Source organism: Schistocerca americana, chromosome 6, assembly GCF_021461395.2.
Source record: "Schistocerca americana isolate TAMUIC-IGC-003095 chromosome 6, iqSchAmer2.1, whole genome shotgun sequence".
In the NCBI taxonomy this organism is placed as follows: domain Eukaryota; kingdom Metazoa; phylum Arthropoda; class Insecta; order Orthoptera; family Acrididae; genus Schistocerca; species Schistocerca americana.
The window spans coordinates 300,752,006-300,776,056 of record NC_060124.1 but is presented as its reverse complement, the minus strand read 5'-3'; the positions used below and the strand labels follow the sequence as shown (position 1 = coordinate 300,776,056).

Below are 24,051 nucleotides of genomic sequence, written 5' to 3'. Positions count from 1 at the left end.
TGTGTATGTGGCAGCATGTCTGTCGAAAACCGCCGTTTAGGAATGGTGCGAGACAAGGGGTGCTGCTGCTTCATTAAAACCGACGTCCCCAAACCGCAAATATCGTAACGCAGAAGTTACGCTAATTCAAGTAGGAGTCACTTGAGCTCCCGCCGTATACTCCTGATCTCTCCCCTGTGCGATTATCACGCTTTCGGTCCTTTAGAAAGGCCTCGATGCTTCGACAATTCCTGTCGGACGAGGATGCGCAGCAGGCAAGTACGGACTTCTTCACGCAGTGTTTTACCAAACGAATATCTTAAGCCTGGTGAGTCGGTGGTATTATTGCCTCATTGATCAGACGATTTTGCCTGGTTGGCATGCCCATTCTGGACTGTACGGCATTCGAACGGAAAATTTTTGATCGCCGCTTGTACTTTAACGCCGTAATTCGCGGCTGAATTTTTAAGTACTTAGAAATAAAATTAATACGCAAATTTTGGAACAGCAGCGGCTTATAGCTCATCAAAAGGCCTCGTATCTGTTACGCATTTAATATCCGTTGACTACTTACTTTGCTTTCGGGCTTGCGTGATCACCCACGCGCTCTACACGGCACGTAGCGTTCCGGATACGTAACCCGAGGTATCACACAGTATTAGTCTGCAACGAGCTGTCAGACATCACAGGTCCCTTACACCATACTATTGCGGAAATACCACGGAACAACCTCCTGAAGTTTGTCGGTGGAGGTCCAGCACCGCGTCTCGTCCTGTTGCCTTTCGTCTATCACACGATTTGAGCTGTGTTTTTAATCCCGCGCATACATATTTCTATGTCCGCGATTCTCTTACCCAGTCACCGGCTTTTCAGATCGTGCACACTTGTACACAGGCATGTGCTAACGCGGCGGTGACAACTCTCTGTGCACGCGTCCGCACTGTTCCTCGCCGAAGCCGAACAGCGTCCGGAAAAGTTCGATTTCATCTGACAACGAAGGACACAATGCGCCAATGAGCGAAATCAGAGCCCGCCACGCGAGGGATACCTTTGATGTCGGCACGGGTTCTGTGATTGCGCGCCCGGGCTTCCCTTGTACAAAGTAAGGAGAGGCGAGAGGGGAGGGAGGTTACAAAAGGGTGGGGGGAGTATGATCCATGGGGGAGGGGGGGGGGGAGGGGTGGAAGAGGTGGAGCTGCGACGTTACCAGATTCGCCAGTAGCTACTCGGACGCCTGCGAAAAGCAACTCCACCGCTCCGTTCGAATGATCAGGAAGACACATAGTCACGCGGTTCCAGTTGCGTAGCTGTTTTCTCACGACTGCGTTGCGATGAACTCATAAACTATGTCGGCCAGCGGTCCAAAGTTGCTCTAACTCTGTTTGAAACACTGTTTCTTAATTGTAATTAGACAGCATCTATAAATCGCAAAAATTTGGAGAGGGAACGCACAGGTAGTTTCCCAGACCTACATGAAGTGTTTTGAGACAAATCGTGTATCTCTGGACCTTTGTTTGAGAAAAGGAAGGGCACTTGATTATAAAGTCGTTGCTCAGGATCATACAAGGGAGAAGATTGGACAGTTTTTTTACCTCTGGTGTCAATGGTGCGTCCTAAAATGTTTCTGGTAAGTTTTTCAACATTTACTGCCACGTACTTCGAACGTATTTTACACGGAAGCTTTCTTAAGTTGATCTTTACGTAGCGCGTCTAATACGCCTTTGCCGTTTTCACATACAAAGAGAGGATTGGTCTCTCTTTCTGTTTTATGCTGCTTTTCTCCTGTTCAATATTTTTTTATCCTTTAAAGCACTCTGCAAGCGATCTAACTTGTTGTAAAATTAGGTTTTTGCTATCTACGTATTCGTCAAAAAAACTCGGGCTGCACCAACTAAGTTTGTCACATTTAACCTAACTTTGGATGCAGCTGTCACACTGTGCATATCGTGTCGCAAAATATATTGGCACTAATGGGGATGCACTAGATGGCATGCTTCATATTTCATCTTTAAATTTTCGACATTTGCTCCAGTTGCCAGATATCTTAACCATATAGATAAGACATGAAATGTGTTCGCAAAATGCGAATACGTTACACTATGCAATTTACTCGAAACACACAAAAATTTGTGCCGGACTGGGACGCGAACTCTGATTTCCCGCCTTGTCACGAATGGTCACATTAACAACTTCGGTTACTCGAGGTCGATTCCAGGAGTGACACAATTCTCCATAAATCGACGTGTCTGTTTCCCATAGTGATCGGACAATTATGTATTTCTGCGCAGGGGGATACCTGTTTGTTTTTATCGTCAGTTTGCCTAGGGCTTGAAATGAAATACGTTGACAGTGTCTGTGACGTTCGACAGGATGTTACATCGGATATGCATGCAGACACTGTGCTACTGTGTTATTGATAACAGTCCGTGGAGCAAAGGGCTATTATTTGACAAACGCATGCATAAATGGTCAAACTTGCTTGTCTAATCTTCTGTCAATAAAAATTTCTCTCAAACACATAAACATAGGCTATGCATGACAAACACGTCGAACGAAGCAGCATTCTGTCAAATAATTTGACAAACTCGTGATGTTTAACAAATTTTTTGATGGTGTGCTGTGTCTTTAAGGCCTTATCCTGTTTGGGAACTCGCTGGATCGAGTCCTCATCGAGTAATTCAGATGGAAGGTTGTACGAGAGACGTGGGCCGACTTACTTCTTCGTATTGTCCTTGTCTCTAATGATGAAATATGAAGCCTGAGATCCTTCCTTCCTTTCTCTATCATGGGCGCGTAATCGGTAAGAGACTATGCTGCAGCTTACCTGACCAAATACGATGTGGGCAGGTACTGATCATTACCTTCACAAAAGTCCCACGTCCCTGAAATTATGACTAGACCATAATTACAATTGTCTTTACTCTCTGGAAATTCCCCAAATATTAGCAGAGTAAATATAACAGGCTTTTGATGAAATTAGTCCCGCTTCACAACCAAAGACAACCAACGCCCGACGTTGTCGACAGTGAAATATTAGTTAACAACATTTGAGCAAGTAGCGCAAAATCTATCCCTCTTTTGTCTGATCAGGCACAGAGCATCACTCCAGGAAGAATTGAACCAAAAACCTAATGGTTTACAGTGCGTTTTGTCTTTCTACGGACGCCGTACATTGGTTCCTGTATGGGGAAGCCCTGGCCACCGACGGTTTAAGTTGCCATGCTCAGTGATCTCTCTTTTTAGTTATTTCATGAAAATGTCAAAGTATATTCGATTGTCGAGAACGTGACCCTGCCGCATTCCCTAAAATATTTGAATAGCTGATACACCGGACGGCTTGTCTTCACACTACCATCTCTTTTCTTAGTAGTGCTACTAGTAGCTTCATTTCTCACCCGAAGGTCATTAACAATGTAAGTTGGCACGTGATCACGTTGAGGTAAATTAAACTCTCGATGGAAAACGCCTTTATCTTCAACAAAACTTGTATAATTTCTGAAATTCAATGAGATGACAAAAGTCATGTGACAGCGATATGCACATATAAAGACGGCAGAAGTAATGCATGCACAAGGTATAAAAGGGCAGTGTATTGGCGAAAGCAGCGGTGTTTGCGTGGAGTTGTCGATGCTAACAGACAAGCAACACTATGCGAAATAACGGCAGAGATAAATTTGGGACGTACGACGAATGTATCCGTTAGGAGAATGAGGCAAAATGTGGCGATAACGGGCTATGGCAGCTAAGGACCGAAAAAATGGTTCAAATGGCTCTGAGCACTATGGGCCTTAACTTCTGAGGTCATCAGTCCCCTAGAACTTAGAACCACTTAAACCTAACTAACCTAAGGACATCACACATATCCATGCCCGAGGCAGGATTCGAACCTGCGACCGTAGCGGTCGCGCGGTTCCAGACTGAAGCGCCTAGAACCGCCTGGTCACACCGGCCGGCGCTAAGGACCGACGCGAATGCCTTTGCTAATAGCATGACATCACCTGCATCTACATCTGCATTCATACTCCGCAAGCCACCTGACGGTGTGTGGCGGAGGGTACCTCTATCGGTTCTCCCTTCTATTCCAGTCTCATATTGTTCGTGGAAAGAAAGATTGTCGGTACGTCTCTGTGCGGGATCTAATCTCTCTGGGCTCTTCGCGAGATATACGTAGGAGGGAGCAATATACTGCTTGACTCCTCAGTGAAGATATGTTCTCGAAACTTCAACAAAAGCCTATACCGAGCTACTGAGCGTCTCTCTCGCAGATTCTTCCATTGGAATTTATCTATCATCTCCGTAACGCTTTCGCGATTACTAAATGATCCTGTAACGAAGCGCGCTGCTCTCCGTTGGATCTTCTGTATCTCCTCTATCAGCCCCACCTGGTACGGATCCCACACTGGTGAGCAATATACAAGCAGTAGGCGAACAAGTGTACTGTAACCTACTTCCTTTGTTTTCGGATTGCATTTCCTTAGGATTCTTCCAATGAATCTGTCTGGCATCTGCTTTACCGACCATCAACTTTATATGATCATTCCATTTTAAATCACTCCTAACGCCTACTCCTAGATAATTTATGGAATTAACTGCTTCCAGTTGCAGACCTGCTATATTGTAGGTAAATGATAAAGGATCTTTCTTTCTGTGTATTCGCAGCACATTACACTTGTCTACATTGAGATTCAATTGCCATTCCTGCACCATGCGTAAATTCGTTGCAGATCCTCCCGCATTTCAGTGCAATTTTCCATTGTTACAACCTCTCAATATACTACAGCATCATCCGCAAAAAGCCTCAACGAACTTCCGATGTTATCCACAAGGTCATTTATGTATATTGTGAATAGCAACGGTCCTACGACACTCCCCTGCGGCACACCTGAAATCATTCTTACTTCGGAAGACTTCTCTCCATTGAGAATGACATGCTGCGTTCTGTTATCTAGGAACTCTTCAATCCAATCACACAATTGGTCTGGTAGTCCATATTTTCTTACTTTGTTCATTAAACGACTGTGGGAAACTGTATCGAACGCCTTTTGGAAGTCAAGAAACACGGTACCTGGGAACCCGTGTCTTCAGCTGGACTCATGACCATATCGGTTGGGTCCTAGACTGGAAAACCGTGGCCTCGTCGGACGAGTTCCCGATTCCAGTGGATAAGAGCTGATGGTAGGATTCGAGAGTGGCGCGGACCTCACGAAGGCTAATTGTCAACGAGGCACCTTGCAAGCTGGTGGTGGTCCCATGATGGTGTGGGCTGTGTTTACATGGAATGGACTTGTCCTCTGATCAAGCTGAAGCGACCATTGGCTGGAAATGGTTATGTTCGTCTACTTGGAAACCATCTGCAGCCATTCAACGATGGAATTTTTATGGATAAAAACGCACCGCGCCACCGAGCCACAACTGCTCGCGATTGGTTTGAAGAACATTCTGGACAATATGAGCGAATGATATGGCCAGCCAGATCCGATTACGCAGGTCCCATCGAACATTTACGGGACATAATCGAGAGATGAGCTCGTGCACAATACCTTTCATCACAACACTTTCGCAATTATGGACAACTATCGAGGCACCATAGCTCAATATATTTACAGGGTACGTTCAACGACCTGCTGTGTCCATGCTACGTCCAGTTGCTGCACTACGCTCGCCGAAAGGAGGTCCGGAACTAAATTAGGAGGAATAGCATGACTTTTGTCACCTCAGTGTAAGCCTCTATAGAAAACACATATTGCACACTTGACCAACTCTCCATTACTATGAAAGTTTCCACCTGTCTACATGCCCATATCAAGTTTCCCATTCCCCCAACTACCCACCACAGTAGCTAGTCAGTGCTCAAATCTGCCTGCTTTGTCTGCCTTACACTTCCAGTAATGACGCTAGATTGTCGAGACTAGATGCTGGGAGTGGTTTTGTCCGGCAGGTGGACGCAGAGGCGGTGCGTTCTCTGGGCGACTACCGGCGCGCCCCTGGCGGCGGCAGGCCGCACCACCACGGACAACAGCCGGCCACCGCCGCCTCCACCAACGGCGCCAGGCACGCCACCGCCAACGGCAACAACAACACGGCCAACAATAACAACAATAACAACAACCGGCGCCAGCACCACGACAACGTGCAGATGGTGGCTGCCGACGAGGAGCAGTCGTCGCGCGGGCAGAGGAGGCGGCCGTCGCTGGAGGCGTCGGGTGGTGCCAGCGTGTACACGTGCAACTCCTCGCAGGCGTCCGCCGCGGCGGCCTTCTTCGCCAGGTGAGTGCGATGCGTCGTCATTTAAAGGTCCAGTCAAACAGGGAGCTGTGGAACGCTCTCTTGAAGCCTCCGTATACGAACAAGCTTGTTTGTCAAATTCCCCTTGTCTAGCTGCAGATTTGTCAAACAAGCCCATACGCATACAAAATAAGTTCGTCAGCTTAACCTTATTCACCTTACCTGCTGTTCGCGAGTATTTTGACATTACTGAGAATGGCTATAAATGTAGACAAAGCTGTTCTGACAAATTACTTTTGGACTGTGTTCAAAAGAAGAAGAAAATAAGACGCTTATACAGGCACTGGCTTAAAATGAGAGAGACATTTACCCATGAAATTCTGCTAAAGTAAATACAGCGTTGCGCAAGAAAAACTGGCTCCGAGTACTAGACTTCATTGTCGCCTGCCAATTCTCATGTACTGTTTCGAAGCGACTACTTAAATGTAGACCTTTACATTAGCTTACTTCTTATTTCGTCATTACCTAGTTACCATATGTTTTTCTATTTGTTGTTGTACCTGCTAGTGGCGGGCAACAATTCGTGCGTAATTGGCGAGCAGTCTATACTCGGGGCCTGTTTTTCGTGCGCCACCCTTTATTAGTCTCAGAACCCGATGTCTACGCCAGCTTTCTTCCAGTGGACAATAAAACTTTTAGTATCCTGCTAATGCCCTGGTAAAAGAGCAAGCTTTTTTGTTAATTCGTTGCTATCTAGCCACGAATGTGTGAAGCCCGGAAACGTACCAACAAATCTTGTCAATTTAACCTTACTTTTGAAGGAGACACTTTTCGTGCGCCGGTGTTTAAAGAAGAAGTAAACAAACTCTGGTCCATGAGATGTTTCAAAATGCGATATAAATATAAACATGAAAATCTGTTAAAGGAAATGTTACACTCAGAACCTGATGCTTACATCAGCTTTCTGCAAATGGACATTGAAACTTTTAATAATTTATTTCTAGTAATTTCGGCCTCACATTTAAAACTAAGACAAAAATAGGCGAAAATGTATTCTCTTCTACTTGGTGCTCTAACGACAGTTCATTAAAATACCACAATGTGAAAAAACATAGCTCAGATCGTCCGTGGAAGAATCGGGTACCTTCCTTCTTTTTCCATTGAAATCGTGCTTGTGCGTTATGGTAGAATATTGATTTTCTTCTTAACCTCATCCTGTGTAATCATAGTTGTGGAAACTCACGATTCAGCCAGATAAATTGAGATAACATTGTTTTTCACTAAACACATGCGGCGAAACATCTCACAAATAACGTCCGCCATCTTGTCAAACTTTCCATCAATCGAAATATCTCGCATAACGTCAGACGCGATCTGTGCTTGACAAACACGTCAAATAGCTCCGTAAATGTTTAAATGTTGGGCAAACATTTTGATCGTGTACGGGGGCCTTTTTTTCGCTGTGATTGGGCGAGTAGCTGTCAGACAGAAGGCAGTGATCCACTAGTTGCAGGAAACACGAGTGCTATGTAGCTCCGATCACGAGCAACTGTTTCTCATATTTCGAGGAAACGATAAATGTGGTTCAATGATAAGTAGGCAATTAACAGTAAACGAGAAGACTTTGAATCACTCCAGTTATCCATAGTTTATCGTCAAGTGAAAAGGCGGAAGGGCATATAATTTACACCCGAGGATTTTATTAAATGATACTTCAGACCGATAGAATTATTTTTCTTCAGCCTTCTGACTGGTGATGCATTCTGCGACGTATGTTTCTCATGTTCTACCTTAAAATTTCAAAGTTTATCGTCAAGTGAAAAGGCGGAAGGGCATATAATTTACACCCGAGGATTTTATTAAATGATACTTCAGACCGATAGAATTATTTTTCGTCAGCCTTCTGACTGGTGATGCATTCTGCAACGTATGTTTCTCATGTTATACCTTAAAATTTCAAAGTAACACTTGCACCCTACATCCTCAACTGTCTCCCGCTACTGGTTTTATAGTCTACAACTCCCGCTATTACCATGGAAGTTATTCCCTGATATCTTAACACATGTGCTATCATTCTGTCCCTTCTTCTTATCTGTTTTTTCTAATTCTGTGGAGAATCCACTGACTCCTTGTCTTATCAGTTCACCCAATTTTCAACACCCTTCTATAACACCACATTTCAAACGCATCGACTCTTCCCACAGTCCTTCATTCAGTACCATACGATGATGTGCTCCAAAGATACATACTCAGAAATTTCTTCCTCAAATTAAGGCCAATACACAGGCTACAAATACATAGAAACGACTTCCTTAGGTTTCCCAAGGTCAAATTCCAGAACAATTCTATGTCCCTAGCCTCAAGTCTGCGACACAGCCACCAACCATACAGTGGTGTATTGCGGGTTGCCGAATCTCCAGACAGCTGACGGTACTACCTCTGGATATCGAACTGAAACACGCCGGATTCTTTCCAAACGAACCTCTATCAGCTGCTACGACAGCATATAGCGACAGCCTCGCCACCAGAGGCGTAAGCATCGCTGCAAACAGCGCTACCATCGCGGCACTACCTTGCTTCCGGAAGTCGCATACACCTATAGTGCCGACCCGGTATCCTACCGCAGGGCGAGTATTTAGGACAGCGCCCAACTCTGCAGCCAGTCCACACATCGGACTTACGCCAGCTGCGCATAGCTGCTCATCAGTCGGAGTTGTTATCACTGAAACAAGTAGTGTTTCACCGGAGCGTTCACGGATGTCGTCCTTCCTCGAGCACCCTATTGCTCACCGCTAAACTTGGCCTCATACAATTCAGGCTTTGTCCATCCTCGAGAACGCTACTGCTCACCGCCGACCACAGTCTTCTGTAGCTCATCAACGCAAGAACATTCCAGTGAAATCGTCAGTGACTGGCTTTTCAGCCTGCACAAAGCAGGACGAAACACGACCAAATAAGTTATGTTCTTGTATTTTGTTGATTAAACGTAATAAACATGCAGTTGTTCCTTGATACATGGGCAGTTTAATCTGTAGCGTGTTGTTGCCCTTGGTCACAAGCGCTATAGGCATTACCTTGGACAGGCAGCCTCTCTTTAAAGAGTACATACAAAAATACTGGCCAGGTGCGAATAGGACTCGAGCACTGAGGATTGGTTATGTATATAAACAGTTCATCCATTCTAGTAATCGAGAATCTCGATCGTTTTTGCCTGTAATCGACATTGGTACTGGCAAGATATCAGTCCCAGGAATTCCAAGATTTCCGAGAATGTTTTAATTTCAATAATGTAAATGTGACAGTAAATCATGCAGGGGGCAGGCGACCATCATTATAACAATCAGTAACTCTGCATTCAGAATGACTGGACAGCATTGCTGAAAGTCAAACATCGAACTTTATTGCTCATATGACGCGATTCGGAGTTTATCCATCAGCAGATATCCCGCACCGATTCTGCACGTAGATATGTAGTTTCCAAATGTAAATGAGACAAACATTCACAGACTAGTCTACGAATGTTTGTTTCACATACAACTTGAAACGCCATATTTATGTGTAGTATTCGCTCCTGGATAACTGATGGTGGACGGATTTCAAAGCGTGTCATACGAACAATAAACTCATTCTTTGCCTGGTGTTTGACTTTTACCTTTACAACCCAGTCAGCCTAAATGCACAACTACTGCTCATTTTAATTTCAAGTTTCTCGTCGGATAACAAATAATAAAAGAAACATTTTTTTTCGTGTGGTATAATTACAGATTAACAATTTTCTGATTTTTTTTTTCCTTTATTTGTATTGTGAAATTTTGTTTCTTTACAAATTTCATGATTATAGACCAGAGGGAAGTACGCTATAGGTTTTGATGAGTGAGTTTGCATCAAAATATGTGGCCTAAATGACTATAGCTTTTGGTTGCATTGACTTAGAAGTTTACATTTACTACACAGCCAACGGTCTATATATCTTGGTATGTGACATAGCTTGACACGTCTACCCATTCCTGAGAATATGGGATTTTAACAGTCGGTCAACAAAGCGATCCTGTAAGAGTTCCGTTTTTGCCAATTGAGACATGGGACCCTAAAAAAGGAGCAAAATGCCTTGGAGTCGCTAAGGCGCTTATGCCATTCTTTTTTTGTGACAATTTGTCAATGAACACAAAAATCAAATCATACAGAGCAACATTTCTCTCGACTATTCTATAGGGATGTACAGTCTGGTTGATCACTTGCAAAACTCAACTAGGCCGATTTCAACCAGTTCAGAATTAGCTCTTAAATCGTATTCTCAAAACCCCACAGTTGGAAAGTGTTATAATAAATCTCACTAGAGAGACCGCAACGGGAGAGATGGTAAATGATATTTTCCAAAGAATTATAAAGTGGTTCTCAGAAAATGGACTCTCTCTAAATTTTGAGACATTGCACTGTATTCAGTTCTGTACAACAAACAGTCATACCAACAATTGATGTAGCACACAACCAGCAGTCAGTAAGTAGGGTAGAATGCTCCAGATGTTTAGATATACATGTTGATCAAAAGTTGTCCTGGAAGCAGTGTATTACTGAGCTTCTCAAACAATTTCAGCTACTTTTACTCTTCGCCTAAGTGCTGATTTTGGTAACAGATGAATCAGCCTTCCGACGAATTTTGCATATTTCCATTCAACAATATCTCATGGAATAATTTTCTGGAGTAGCTAATCACATAGAAAGTACTGATTACACAAATGCGAGCAGTAAGGATAATATGTGGTGTTCGCCCACAGACGTAAGGTGTCGAGTGGTTATAATTAAAATGCAACTACTCGCATAGGTCCAGTGTGGGCCGTAATTATCGTATGGAAACTATACTTGGTAGATATTCTAATCTGTTAATGCGGAGTCGATTTACACTCGAAAAAAATTCGTTACAATTTTGGCCACCTCTGATTCAAATCTGGCGATTTGAAAATAAGGAAGATGTATAGAAATATTTAAATAAGTAATGGATTAGGAATTATAAGTGGGCAGAAAAGGTCAAACAAGTGAGAAAGGCGCAATGTTTACTTTGTTATTAACAGCAGCTTTAACAGTTTGTTAACTATGAGCACCGGAAACATCGACGAGATGCTGTACAGCGCCAGATTCTCACCTGCTAGACAAAATTGGAACTAATTTTTTCCACAGTAAATCAGGTCTGCATTAATGCATCAGCATATCTATCAGGTTTCGCTGCCATACAATAATTACAGCCCGCACTGACTAGCTGCACATTAATTATAACCACCTCCTAGGTTCCTCTTCAAGGAGCTAGGCATTTTAACTACACTGTCACAATACGCATACCGGTAACGAAATTTGCCACAAATAAACCATCACAATCTGAAAAGAACAGTGATATCCATACATATAACTCTAGAGAGAAAAATGGACTTTATTATCCATTATTAAAACTGTCAGTGGCTCAGAAACGAGTTCGATGTGCAGTAACAAAACTTGCTGGTCATTTACGCTGTAACATAAATTGTCTGACAGATAACAAAGCAAGTTTTAAATCTAATTTAACATCATTTCTCCTGGACAACTCATTCTATTCCATTAACGAATACGTATCTAAAAACTGGTAGCCAGAAACAAGCTCATTTTTAAGTGTATTTTCATGAGTAGGACTCAAATAATAATGCAGTCATTAGTGTTAAAACTAATGACTTTACATACATTGTAAACTGACTCGTTCCACATCATTCCGATAAGCAGTGGTTCAAATAATCTAAGGAACGTCTAACTGACTGACTAATAACTGCACGAGGAAACACAGGTGGAAATGACAGATAAAGGACTACACCAAAGAAGGCTGGCAGTGACTCCAATCGACCACACATTTGCTCAAATGAGAAAATAAAGCGAATTAACCTCTACCTTTTCGCCAGTCCTGGGCGATCTTCCCAAGCGTGGCGAAGCCGCGAAAGAACTGTAAAACTACCATAGTCTACCGTAGAATATAGACTTCGGAAGTTTTCGTAGTACCCTTGGTCAGTTAGATCGTACCTGGGTTATCTAAACGTTACGCGTCTTCCATACATATCGGATGTTATCATATATCGATTACTGTGTTTACGTATTGGATCAGTGTCGTAATAGATTCCCATACAGACCGAAAGTGGTGAACCCTCTATAAAGCGAGTGAGGGTATATAAAGCGCCGCGTAACCGACGTATCATTTTTGTTCTACATAGTTATCCTCAAGTCTGTTACACCAAAATAAACAATATTTATAGCAAAACTGAAATTGTCAATGTTTAATCAAAGTTTAATTCGAAAAGTGCCGATTTGTAAAACGTAAAAGAGGGATGTTGCAGCAAAAATAAGAAAATTACAAATTCATCTACATCTACATACATACTCCGCAATCCACCATAAGGTGCGTGACGGAGGGTACCTCGTACCACAACTAGCATATTCTCTCCCCGTTCCACTCCCAAACAGAACGAGGGAAAAATGACTGCCTATATGCCTCTGTACGAGCCCTAACCTCTCCTATCTTATCTTTGTGGTCTTTCCGCGAAATATAAGTTGGCGGCAGTAAAATTGTACTGCAGTCAGCCTCAAGTGCTGGTTTTCTAAATTTCCTCAGTAGCGATTCACGAAAAGAGCGCCTCCTTTCCTCCAGAGACTCCTACCCGAGTTCCTGAAGCATTTCCGTAACACTCGCGTGATGATCAAATCTTCCAGTAACAAATCTAGCAGCCCGCCTCTGAATTGCTTCTATGTCATCCCTCAATCCGACCTGATAGGGATCTCAAACGCTCGAGCAGTACTCAAGAATAGGTCATATTAGTGTTTTATAAGCGGTCTCCTTCACAGATGAACGACATGTTACCAAAATTCTACCAATGAACCGAAGACGACTATCCGCCTTCCCCACAACTGCCATTACATGCTTGTCCCACTTCATATCGTTCTGCAATGTTACGCCCAATTATTTATTGACGTGACTGTGTCAAGCGCTACACTACTAATGGAGTATTCAAACATTACGGGATTCTTTTTGCTATTCATCTGCATTAATTTACATTTATCTATATTTAGAGTTAGCTGGCATTCTTTACACCAATCACAAATCCTGTCCAAGTCATCTTGTATCCTCTTACAGTCACTCAACGACGACACCTTCCCGTTCACCACAGCATCATCAGCAAACAGCCGCACATTGCTATCCGACCTATCCAAAAGAAAAAGCAGTAGTTACAGATTCATCATTTAGCATCAGAAACGCAATTTCCCTTTAAAAATGTAAAAAAAAAAAACGCAAAACAAGAATATGCCAAACATCGTTTCAATACTTCTTCCTGTTCAAAATCCTCAAATGTGTGTAAATTTCTAAGGCACCAAACTGCTGAGGTCATCGGTCCCCGTTCTTACACACTACTTAAACTAACTCGTGCTAAGAATAACACAGGGGCACGTTCCTGTTATTCATAAACAACTTCTGCATTTAGCAATAATAACAGGAAACTCTTTCCTGTGCTCATGATGATGAACGTCCTAATGAGTAAATAATAACAACAATTATTATGAAACTTCATGGCAGATTACAAGTGTGACGGACTGAAACTCGAACCCAGGCCTTTGCCTTTTACGGGCAGGTACTCTACCGACAGAGCTACCCAAGCACGACTCACCACCCCTCCTGAGAGCTATGCTTCCGCCAGTACCTCGTCTCCTACCACATTCCACACCTTATTATGTAGATTTCTTATGTTTGTGCTTCTAAACTGTACTTGCATCGAAAGTAATTCCTTTGGTTACATAAGAGCGCTTAAGTCAAGCGACCAACAAATTTTCATTACTTATAAAATGCAATATTTATTCTGTGAGGCCATAGAATACACAGTGGACTAACACTGAATAATTTGCGGCTCTGATTATGTGCAGAACAAACAAACAAAACAAGAGAAGTCGTCGGTTCCCTGTTTCTTTCTTACACATTAGTTTGTTTCCAGAATGAATTTTTACTCTGCAACGGGGTGTGTGCTGCTATAAAACTACCTGGTAGATCAAAACTGTGTGCCGGACCGGGGCTCGAACCCAGGTCCTAGGTTCGAGTCCCGGTCCCGCACACAATCTTAATGTGCCAGGTAGTTTCACATTCATTTATGTTTCTTTCCCTACCAATACTGTCAGTACTATTCCTTTTATGTACTGTACCAAAACTACCGAACTGTAGTTTAGGTAGAACGCAACTCTGTGCCAAACACAACAGTGACAGAAAAAGTGTTGATTATGCATTTTTACTCGTTCCAAGGGACTGGGTGAAGGCTGGATGGATTTACAGTCGCACCAAAAAGTATTGGCACAGTTACATTTTAGTGGTTGTAGGTTAAACGAAACATATATTTCAGAACAGAACCGAGACACGTGCCATCTTAGATTACATAGATTACAAATATGTCCAAATCACCTGTCCGTAAAGTAACACACAGTATTATGAAAATAAACATCGCTCTTCTGCATCCAAAAAAGTATTGCCACACGCGTGTTCGTTTTGTTCATTGATGTTCACCTTATAATAGCTAGTGTGCATCCCTTTAGCATCTATAACAGCACGTAAACGCCTAGGAATACTTTGCATTAAATTCCGAGTGATAGCATTCCTATAGGAGAACTTTGTCCAAGTCGTTTTTACCGGACGGACGCCTTTTTCTGACTTGTGTGTCAAGATGAGCCCACAGGTTCTCAATGGAGTTCAAATCAGGGCTCTGAGGTGGTGTTAGAACCCTTCTGGGAGCATTGTACAGTAACCACTCCCGGGTTTTCATGACTGTATGTTTTGGGTCGTTGTCTTGCTGGAAATGAAACACCCCAGTAAGGCCCAATGTCTGTGCACTAGCGTGTAAATTATCTCGCAACAGGTCGATGTATCTCGTATAATCCATTGTACTGTGGATTATAGCTAGATTTCTAACGGCAGACGCCGCCATACAACCCCAGACCATGATACCGCCCCCACCGTGTTTGGCTGTGGGATGCATATGTTTGACGTCGAGGTGCGTATTCGGCTTGCGCCAAACTTTCTTTCTTGCATCAAATCCGAACACACTGAACTTCGATTCGTCGCTAAATATCACAGTGTTCCAAAACTCCATCGGCCTTCTGATGTAGTCCTTGGCAAAGTGCAGGCGTTTCTGCCGGTTAATTTCCGATATGTATGGGTTTTTCCTGGGAGAACTTCCATGTATGTCTGCCTCAATCAACACATTTCGTATAGTGTGAACAGTAACCGTCTTTTCGGACGTTGTCTGAACAACCTCAGCAAGCCGGCCGGTGTGGCCGAGCGGTTCTAGGCGTTTGTCTGGAACCGCGCAACCGCTACGGTCGCAAGTTCGAATCCTGTCTCGGGCATGGATGTGTGTGATGTCCTTAGCTTAGTTAGGTTAAAGTAGTTTCAAGTTCTAGGGCACTGGTGACCTTAGATGTTAAGTCCCCGGGGGAGGTTCGAGTCCTCCCTCGGGCATGGGTGTGTGTGTTTGTCATTCGGATAATTTAGGTTCCGTAAGATTAAACACACATTTTTTTGTTAAGTCCCATAGTGTTCAGAGTCATTTGATCCAACGTCAGCAATAGTTGCTGCACTTGTAGCAGGTTCCTTCCGAGCAAGTGCGGTGATACGGCGACACTCTCGGGTTGTAAGCTCTTTTGGACGTTCAGGACGACACTTATTCACTGTTGTTCCAGTCTCTTTATATTTATGAGTGATGGCTCGTACCGCGGTGTAGCTAACAGACACCTCTCCTCCGATTTGTTGATAGCTTCTCCCTTGTGAGTGGAGCAATACCACTCTCTCACGCAACATCACTAAATGTTCCTCCTTCTTCGGCCCCATGCTGGCCACTATCGCGCAATACAGCAACATATTAGCGACTGGGCCGTCAACAACACGCAGTGTCTATTGCGTCAGCAGATGGCGTTACGGTACCTGAAAACCTAGCAATATAGCGAGAAGCCACGCTCTGTGCCAATACTTTTTGTGAGCAGAGGAGATATATGTTTGCCCTTACACTGCATTTCTTTGTTAATGGTAGGCACTGTGGGCAGAATTGTAATGTCTGGTATGTGAGGTAGCATGTACATGTGCTGTGTACCGGAAGGTTCGGTGTTTGTAACCAGCAAAGATAAATACGCACGTGTGCCAATACTTGTTGGTGCGATTGTAAAGCCGTCGGCACACGGACCGTGCATCCGAACGTTGAGCGTGCCGAGTTTCTGACGTCATAGCGTGGAATAGCACGCTCGGGAGTCTTCCCGAACGTGCAGAGCAATATCTGGCATGTCAGATATTCTGAGCTTGCGCCTGGGCGTTGACCAATGGACCAATGAGATGCCACAACGCCACCTACGTCACACGCACGCCCTCTCCCTTCAGTACAGAATTGTGAGGCGCCATATTGTCATTCATCTTAAGCCAATAAGTATATATGCCGTTTCTGAGCACCAGAAAATTGAGAATCACTGCAAAACCCGTTGTTACGTGTGTGATTCGTTCCAATAAAAAATGAGAAACATCATATTCGTGGCAAAAGGAATTATTGTAACTTGTGTATTATGAGGGTAGGCTATTTGAAGGCAGCGACACACTGAAGATCGACCCAAAACGCATCGTTCTTGGTACAATTTGCTATCATTAAATTTCAGCTAGTAACATATCTACAATTAAGGTTTTCAGCAAAGGGTAACATAATATGGTTAGATATCAAAGGTGGGATAATGGTTTAGGGTAATGAGTACCGTCACGGTCCTGTCTTGGGTTATTTGTTGGGGCGGTGGTTCGCGTCTTGTCTCTAAAAAATTTTTTTCCTAACATTCGTGTTTTTATTAGGTTCTGATACTTTATTGTTAGTTTAATATAAGTATGTACTATAATATTTGATGCCATGTAAATATCGCTATAGTATTAGTTTAATATAAGTATATATTATAATATTTGATGTTATGTAAATATGAGTTAACTTTTTTTTTTTTTTTTTTTTTTTTTTTTTGAGGGGTGACTTTGTTCGATTGGCTTAATCTACAGGACAACTTGCGCTATTTGTGTAAAGATATTTTGCTTCTTTTTCTTTTACGCTTCGTAATTCACATGTTGCAAAGTTTCTGCTACTGGGTGGGAACAGTGATCAAGTAAGACTGACCTTGAGGTTTTACTAAAATGTGGGGATCATGAAATAATGCCTATCTTATGCGGAGAAGTATTCCAAATTTGTAACGCACTGTTTGTAACGGAACTTTCATAAGACTGTGTCCTTGTTGATTCGATATGGTACTTTCCTTTTCGTGCACGATGGAGGAAATGTGCGTTTTAATAGAGCTAACGTGGGAATTTAACGCGCGCCCGTTGAGTAAACAGCGTGACTTAAGCCGTCGGCACACGGACCGAGCTGGCGAACGTTAACGTTGAGCGTGCCTAGTTCAACGTGCTACTGAACGCTCAGGAACCATGCGACTTGTGCACACGGTACGTGGGCCCCAACGTGGTATACACGATCGCAACCCACTCCAGTGGCAGTTGAGGGATATTTCTAGTTCGTAAATCACACTGTTTACTCAACGGTCGCGCGTAAAATTCCCACGTTAGCTCTATTAAAACGCACATTTCCTCCATCGTCCACGAAACGGAAAGTACCACGTCCAATCAATAAGGACACAGGCTTATAAAACTTCCATTACAAACAGTGCGTTACAAATTTGAAATACTTCTCCGCATAAGATAAACATTATTTCATTTCCACATTTTAGCACAACCCCAAGGTCAGTCTTACTTGATCACTGTTCCTACCCAGTAGCAGAATCTCTGCAACATGTGAATTGCGAAGCATAAAACAAAAAGGAGCAAAATACCTTTATACACGTAGCGCAAGCTGTCCTGTAGATTAAGCCAATCGAACAGTCACCCCTCAAAAAAGGTGAACTTATATTTATATAACATCAAGTTTATAGTATGTACTTATATTAAACTAATAATTAAGTATCAGTACCTAATAAAAACGCGAATGTTGGGAAAAAGATTTGGAGGTGTCAAGACGCGAACTACCGCCCCACGTAATATTTCAGTGTTGGATATTGACGCTACTCATTACGCTAAAGCAACATTACACCTCTTGAATCTATTCATATGGTTTGACTCCTTGCTGAAAACTTTAATCGTAGATATGTTACTGATTGAAATTTAATTATAACAAATTGTACCAAGAACAATGCGTTTAGGGTGGAACTTCAGTGTGTCGTTGCCTTCAAATAGCCTACTGTCATAACACGCAAGTTACAATAATTCTTTTGCCACGAATATAATGTTTCTCATTATTTTATTGGAACGAATCGCACAGGTAACAACGGGTTTTGCAGTGATTCTCAATTTTTTGGTGCTCAGAAACGCCATATATACTTATTGGCTTAAGATGAATGCCAGTATGGCGCCTCACAATTCTATACTGAAGGGAGACGGCGTGCGTGTGACGTAGGTGGCGTTGTGCCATCTCATTGGTCCATTGGTCAACGCCCAGACGCAAGCTCAGAATATCTGACATGCCAGATATTGCTCTGCACGTTCGGGAAGACTCCCGAGCGTGCTATTCCACGCTATGACGTCAGAAACTCGGCACGCTCAACGTTCGGATGCACGGTCCGTGTGCCGACGGCTTTACTAGCTAGAAACATCCCTCAACTGCTGCTGGAATGCGTTGCGATCGTGTATACCACGTTGGGGCCCACGTACCGTATGCACAAGTCGCATCGTTCCCGAGCGTTCAGCAACACGTTGCACTTGGCACGCTCAACGTCAACGTTCGACAGCACGGTTCGTGTGGCGACGACTTAAGCGCCTGGCAGGCTGCAGCGGACCCTGCGACGTTCTGGTGAGGTGCGCTAGCGCGTGTGCTAGTAAGTCGGGGCGCGCTGGTCCGTGACCCCGGCGGGCCGCGCGCGCGTCGTCAAATTTGACGATCGCTTCGGCCGCTCGGCGCCCCGCCCAGCTGCCGCCGCTATCGGGCCCGGGGCATCGCCGCTTTCATTTAGGCGCGCTGTGCGGTCCGGCAGTTCACACTTCCCCGGAAAGCAAACACGCCACTTACGCGAACCGGGCGACCCCGACGCCCCTGCGGGCCCACATTTTTATACGGCGCAGCCGTGTAATCGCGATACCGGCCGGCGATAAGGCTTAGCCGTAGCCCACGCGCCGGCGTCGTAAAGCGTCATTTAGATACGCCATCGCGAGTGCAGGGGCGGTAAGAGCACCACTCGGTAATTACGACCCCTGTCGCTTCGCTAATGCGGACGCCGCGAGTGGGATTTTAATGGCGGCGCAATTTGTCACTAGAATAACCGTCGCAGTAATTTCCGTGATCATGCGTGTTTTCCATGCAGACGGGCTGATAAAGCTGTGATCCTAAATTTATTTGATAGCGAGCTCAGTTGAGGTTCTCAACTTCCTTCTATCGTAGCCGACAAAAAAGTGTATCGCGAAATGTTTTCTGAAATATTTGTTGTTTAAATGTGTGTGAAATCTTATGGGACTTTACTGCTAAGGCCATCAGTCTCTAAGTTTACACACTACTTAACCTAAATTATCCTAAGGACAAACACACACAACCCATGCCCGCTGGAGGACTCGAACCTCCGCCGGAACCAGCCGCAAAGTCCATGACTGCAGCGCCTGAAACCGCTCGGCTAATCCCGCGCGGCATATTTTTTGTAAGTGGCCTCGAACAGTTATAGTAAAGGATAGTAACTGTGTTCATGCATTACACAGCTGTACTTATTACTGTTTTCTACAAGTCGATTTCGGTCGTAATCTGGCCATACTTGGGCCGCAAAAGCTGTGCATTGCGCAATTGGAATAATTAATCTAAATTTGGAAATACATGATTTTTGTATAAGTTGTGATGTTATTGTTGTTTTTTTCTTGTCGTTGTCGTCAGTTGAAAGACTGGCTTGATGCAGCTCTCCACACTACTCATCCTGTGCAAGCCTCTCCATTTCAGAGTAACTACTGCAAGATACATCCTTCTGAATCTGCTTACTGTATTCGTCTCTTGGTCTCCTTCTAACATTTTTACCGCCCACACTTCCGTCCTATACTAAACTGCAATTTTTGCTTCGATACCAACGTTGGTACTACTGTTGTTTGATAATTTGCAGGGAAGTAATGGTATGTCCTCTCTGGCAGCATAGCAGCCAACGGTAGTCAAGTACCGTGGCAGCCTAAATATCAGGCTCCAATGCAGCACACACACAACTTATTCGTTATGCAGCTTGCAGCGAGCTCAGCCCCTACCGTGTAGATAAAAGAGAACCTCGCAACCCCGGAACTCCGCTGCCAGGCCAGCATAGGGCCAAGAGCTCTGTGGCCAGGTCACCAGGCGGCGTGCATAGCGATGGCAGAGATCGTTGGCTAACCGCACCTCATCATATGTCCGCCATATCACGTGCTAAAAATAGGGCCGCACGTAACTGTCCATGAAGTCGCTATCTAGGCCAGCACACAAGCTCCAGAGAGCAGGTCCGTCAAATCTGTTAACATCGAATATATATTTATGCGTTAGGAAATACTTTCTGAGGATATTCGTTGTTGTTGTTGTTGTGGTCTTCAGTCCTGAGACTGGTTTGATGCAGCTCTCCATGCTACTCTATCCTGTGCAGGCTTCTTCATCTCCCAGAACCTACTGCAACCTACATCCTTCTGAATCTGCTTGGTGTATTCATCTCTTGGTTTCCCTCTACGATTTTTACCCTCCACGCTGCCCTCCAATAATAAATTGGTGATCCCTTGATGCCTCAGAACATGTCCTACCAACCGATCCCTTCTTCTGGTCAAGTTGTGCCACAAACTTCTCTTCTCCCCAATCCTATTCAACACCTCCTCATTAGTTATGTGATCTACCCATCTAATCTTCAGCATACTTCTGTAGCACCACATTTCGAAAGCCTCTATTCTCTTCTTGTCTAAACTATTTATCGTCCATGTTTCACTTCCATACATGGCTACACTCCATACAAATACTTTCAGAAACGACTTCCTGACACTTAAATCTAGACTCGATGTTAACAAATTTCTCTTCTTCAGAAACGCTTTCCTTCTCATTGCCAGTCTACATTTTATATCCTCTCTACTTCGACCATCATCAGTTATTTTGCTCCCCAAATAGCAAAATTCCTTTACTACTTTAAGTGTCTCATTTCCTAATCTAATACCCTCAGCATCACCCGACTGAATTCGACTCCATTCCATTGTCCTCGTTTTGGTTTTGTTGATGTTCATCTTATATCCCCCTTTCAAGACGCTATCCATTCCGTTCAACTGCTCTTCCAAGTCCTTTGCTGTCTCTGACAGAATTACAATGTCATCGGCGAACCTCAAAGTTTTTATTTGTTCTCCATGAATTTTAATAGCTACTCCGAATTTTTCTTTTGTTTCCTTCAGTGATTGCTCAATATAAAGATTGAAAACATCGGGGAGAGGCTACAACCCTGTCTCACTCCCTTCCCAACCACTGCTTCCCTTTCATGCCCTTCAACTCTTATAACTGCCATTTGCTTTCTATACAAATTGTAAATAGCCTTTCGATCCCTGTGCTTTACCCCTGCCACCTACAGAATAGCTTTCTCTAAGTCTACAAATGCTAGAAACATAGGATATTCGTATGGAAATGAAATGTGGACAATAAACGGTTCAGACAAGAAGAGAGCAGAAGCTTTTGAAATGCGGTGCTACAGAACAATGGTTAAGATTTGATGAGTAGATCATGGCACCTACGATGAGGGCGATTGGTTGGCAGGACACATTCAGTTCACTGAACTGTGGATGAAGCACGACCAACAGGCATTCCATGCATTGATCAAAAACGATAGTACATTGAGAATGGCTAGTTTCTCGCTGAAATCTAGATCTGCCAATAAAATTTGAAAAGGGCGACCGATAGCTGAAACCTATTATTTACAATTTATTATTTTATTTACTGTTATCGTGGTCCCCTCTGGTTTATTGCAAAGTGCAGTACAGAAAAACCTACCGTATTCCGTCACAAGTAAATATGTATAAGCTTTCGAAATTCATCGTTACCAGCAAAAGACCTATGTTTTCTTTACTAAATAACGTCATTAAACATAAAAAGAAAGGACGAAAGGAAAGAAACACAAAATAAGAACAGCTTCTACTTGGTTACAGTGAAGACAGTAATTTTTTAAGTTCTACACACAAAACGTGTTCGAAATTTGCACCGTTTGCTCGAATGCAAGTATTGCATCGCTCATTCATCCCTTCAAGGCCAATCCCAGCCGCTGCACTTGCGGCGGGGTGCGTCATCTGCTGACGTCAGATGTTCAACATTTCTCGTCCATTTTTAGTTTATTTCACGACATACGCGACCCCATGTACCTTATATTTAGTTATTTGTCTCAGCGTCATCTATGTCGCTTCGGAGGTTTATAAATGTCAATAAGAATTAGCATGTATACAGCAATATCTTTGAATAGGCACACTACCAACTCTTGCTGGACTCAGCTAAAAGTTGGGAGCATATGGCTTAATGGACAGTGCACGCTACTAGCGTGCGAAAAATTTGGAATTTGGGTCGTATGGGAAGCGTGTCCGGATGTCTGAGGCGGCTCAGACAAACACTCGTGTAAAGCGGGAAATCTGGGTTCCGGTCTGGCACAAATTTCACTTGTCGCCACTGAGTTAATTTGAATGTACAGTTGTGGCCGATGCCTTCGTTTCTCTAATAGATCTTGTACAGTCATGTTCAGAAAAATCGGAACACTTTGTACTACTAGAGATGGATGTTCGTATTCACAGGACACGTACATTAGTAAGTTCTGCAGTCACCTCGGTTCAGCATGTGTCCTGTTGCCTAGTAGGCAAAGGATCCGCCATGAACACTGATAACTTGTTCCATGCGTGATGGCATCGACACGTACAAGGCGCGAATGGCGTCCTGTGGTGTAGCCATCCATGCCACATTCACTGGTTTCAAAGTTCATATGTGGTGGTTAGCATTGCGTCACAGCACTGCACCCGTCATTTCACCATATCCCACACATTTGTGATTGGCGACAAGTCTAGTGATCTGACGGGCCACGGCAAAAGGCTGACATCCTGTGACACCAAAAAGGTACGTGTTCGTGTAGCAACAGGTAATCGTGCACAGTCTTGCTGAAAAATGGCATCTAGGGTGTTGGGCAGAAACAGTATGGCTACGGGTCGCAGGATGTCAGGTGTACTGGACACGCACCAGCTGTGATCTGTGATTGTAACCAATAGCGCCCCACGGTATAAGGCCTTGAATTGCCGCTGCGTGTCTTGTGCGAATGGTGTCACTGTGATGGCGCTTACCTTGCCTGCGGTGAACCAAAGTGCGACCATCATTTTCAAACAAATAGAACACAGATTCTCTGAAAACACAATCTGATGCCATTACTGTCCCCAGCGACGTCGTTCCCCACACCATTGCCGTCTAGCGTGTTTCTGCACATTCGTCGAAGGTAGGCGGAGAAGTGGACGGGCTGTCACCTCCATAGCGTACGGTATGTTACACTGTTCCACTGTTGCGCCAGAGCCGAGGGTAATGCAGGTCGGTCCTGCAATACCACTGGGATGAGGTGTCTATATTCTTGGGGCGTGGTCTGGGTGTTGTGACCTGACCCATCTCGTCGTGTTCTACGGCCATCCGTGAACCATTCTGCACACACCTGGTTCACTGCCGAAACACTTCACACCACACGAGCAGCAATTTCCAGGATGGATGCATCAGATTCCCTCACGCCAATAATGTGCCCTCGCTGATTTGCCGGTACTGTTCGCGAATACGTCTG

The 24,051-nt window shown here is 43.9% G+C and overlaps 1 protein-coding gene across 1 annotated transcript in view; it reads left to right on the top strand.

Annotated features, from left to right (window-relative positions):
- LOC124620107 (kinesin-like protein KIF26A) overlaps positions 1-24,051 on the top strand; it is a 455,794-nt gene that overhangs the window by 33,524 nt on the left and 398,219 nt on the right. The window contains exon 2 of the mRNA XM_047146776.1: positions 5,918-6,246. Within this exon, the coding sequence (XP_047002732.1) occupies positions 5,918-6,246 (329 nt within the window). The remainder of the gene's footprint in view (positions 1-5,917; positions 6,247-24,051) is intronic.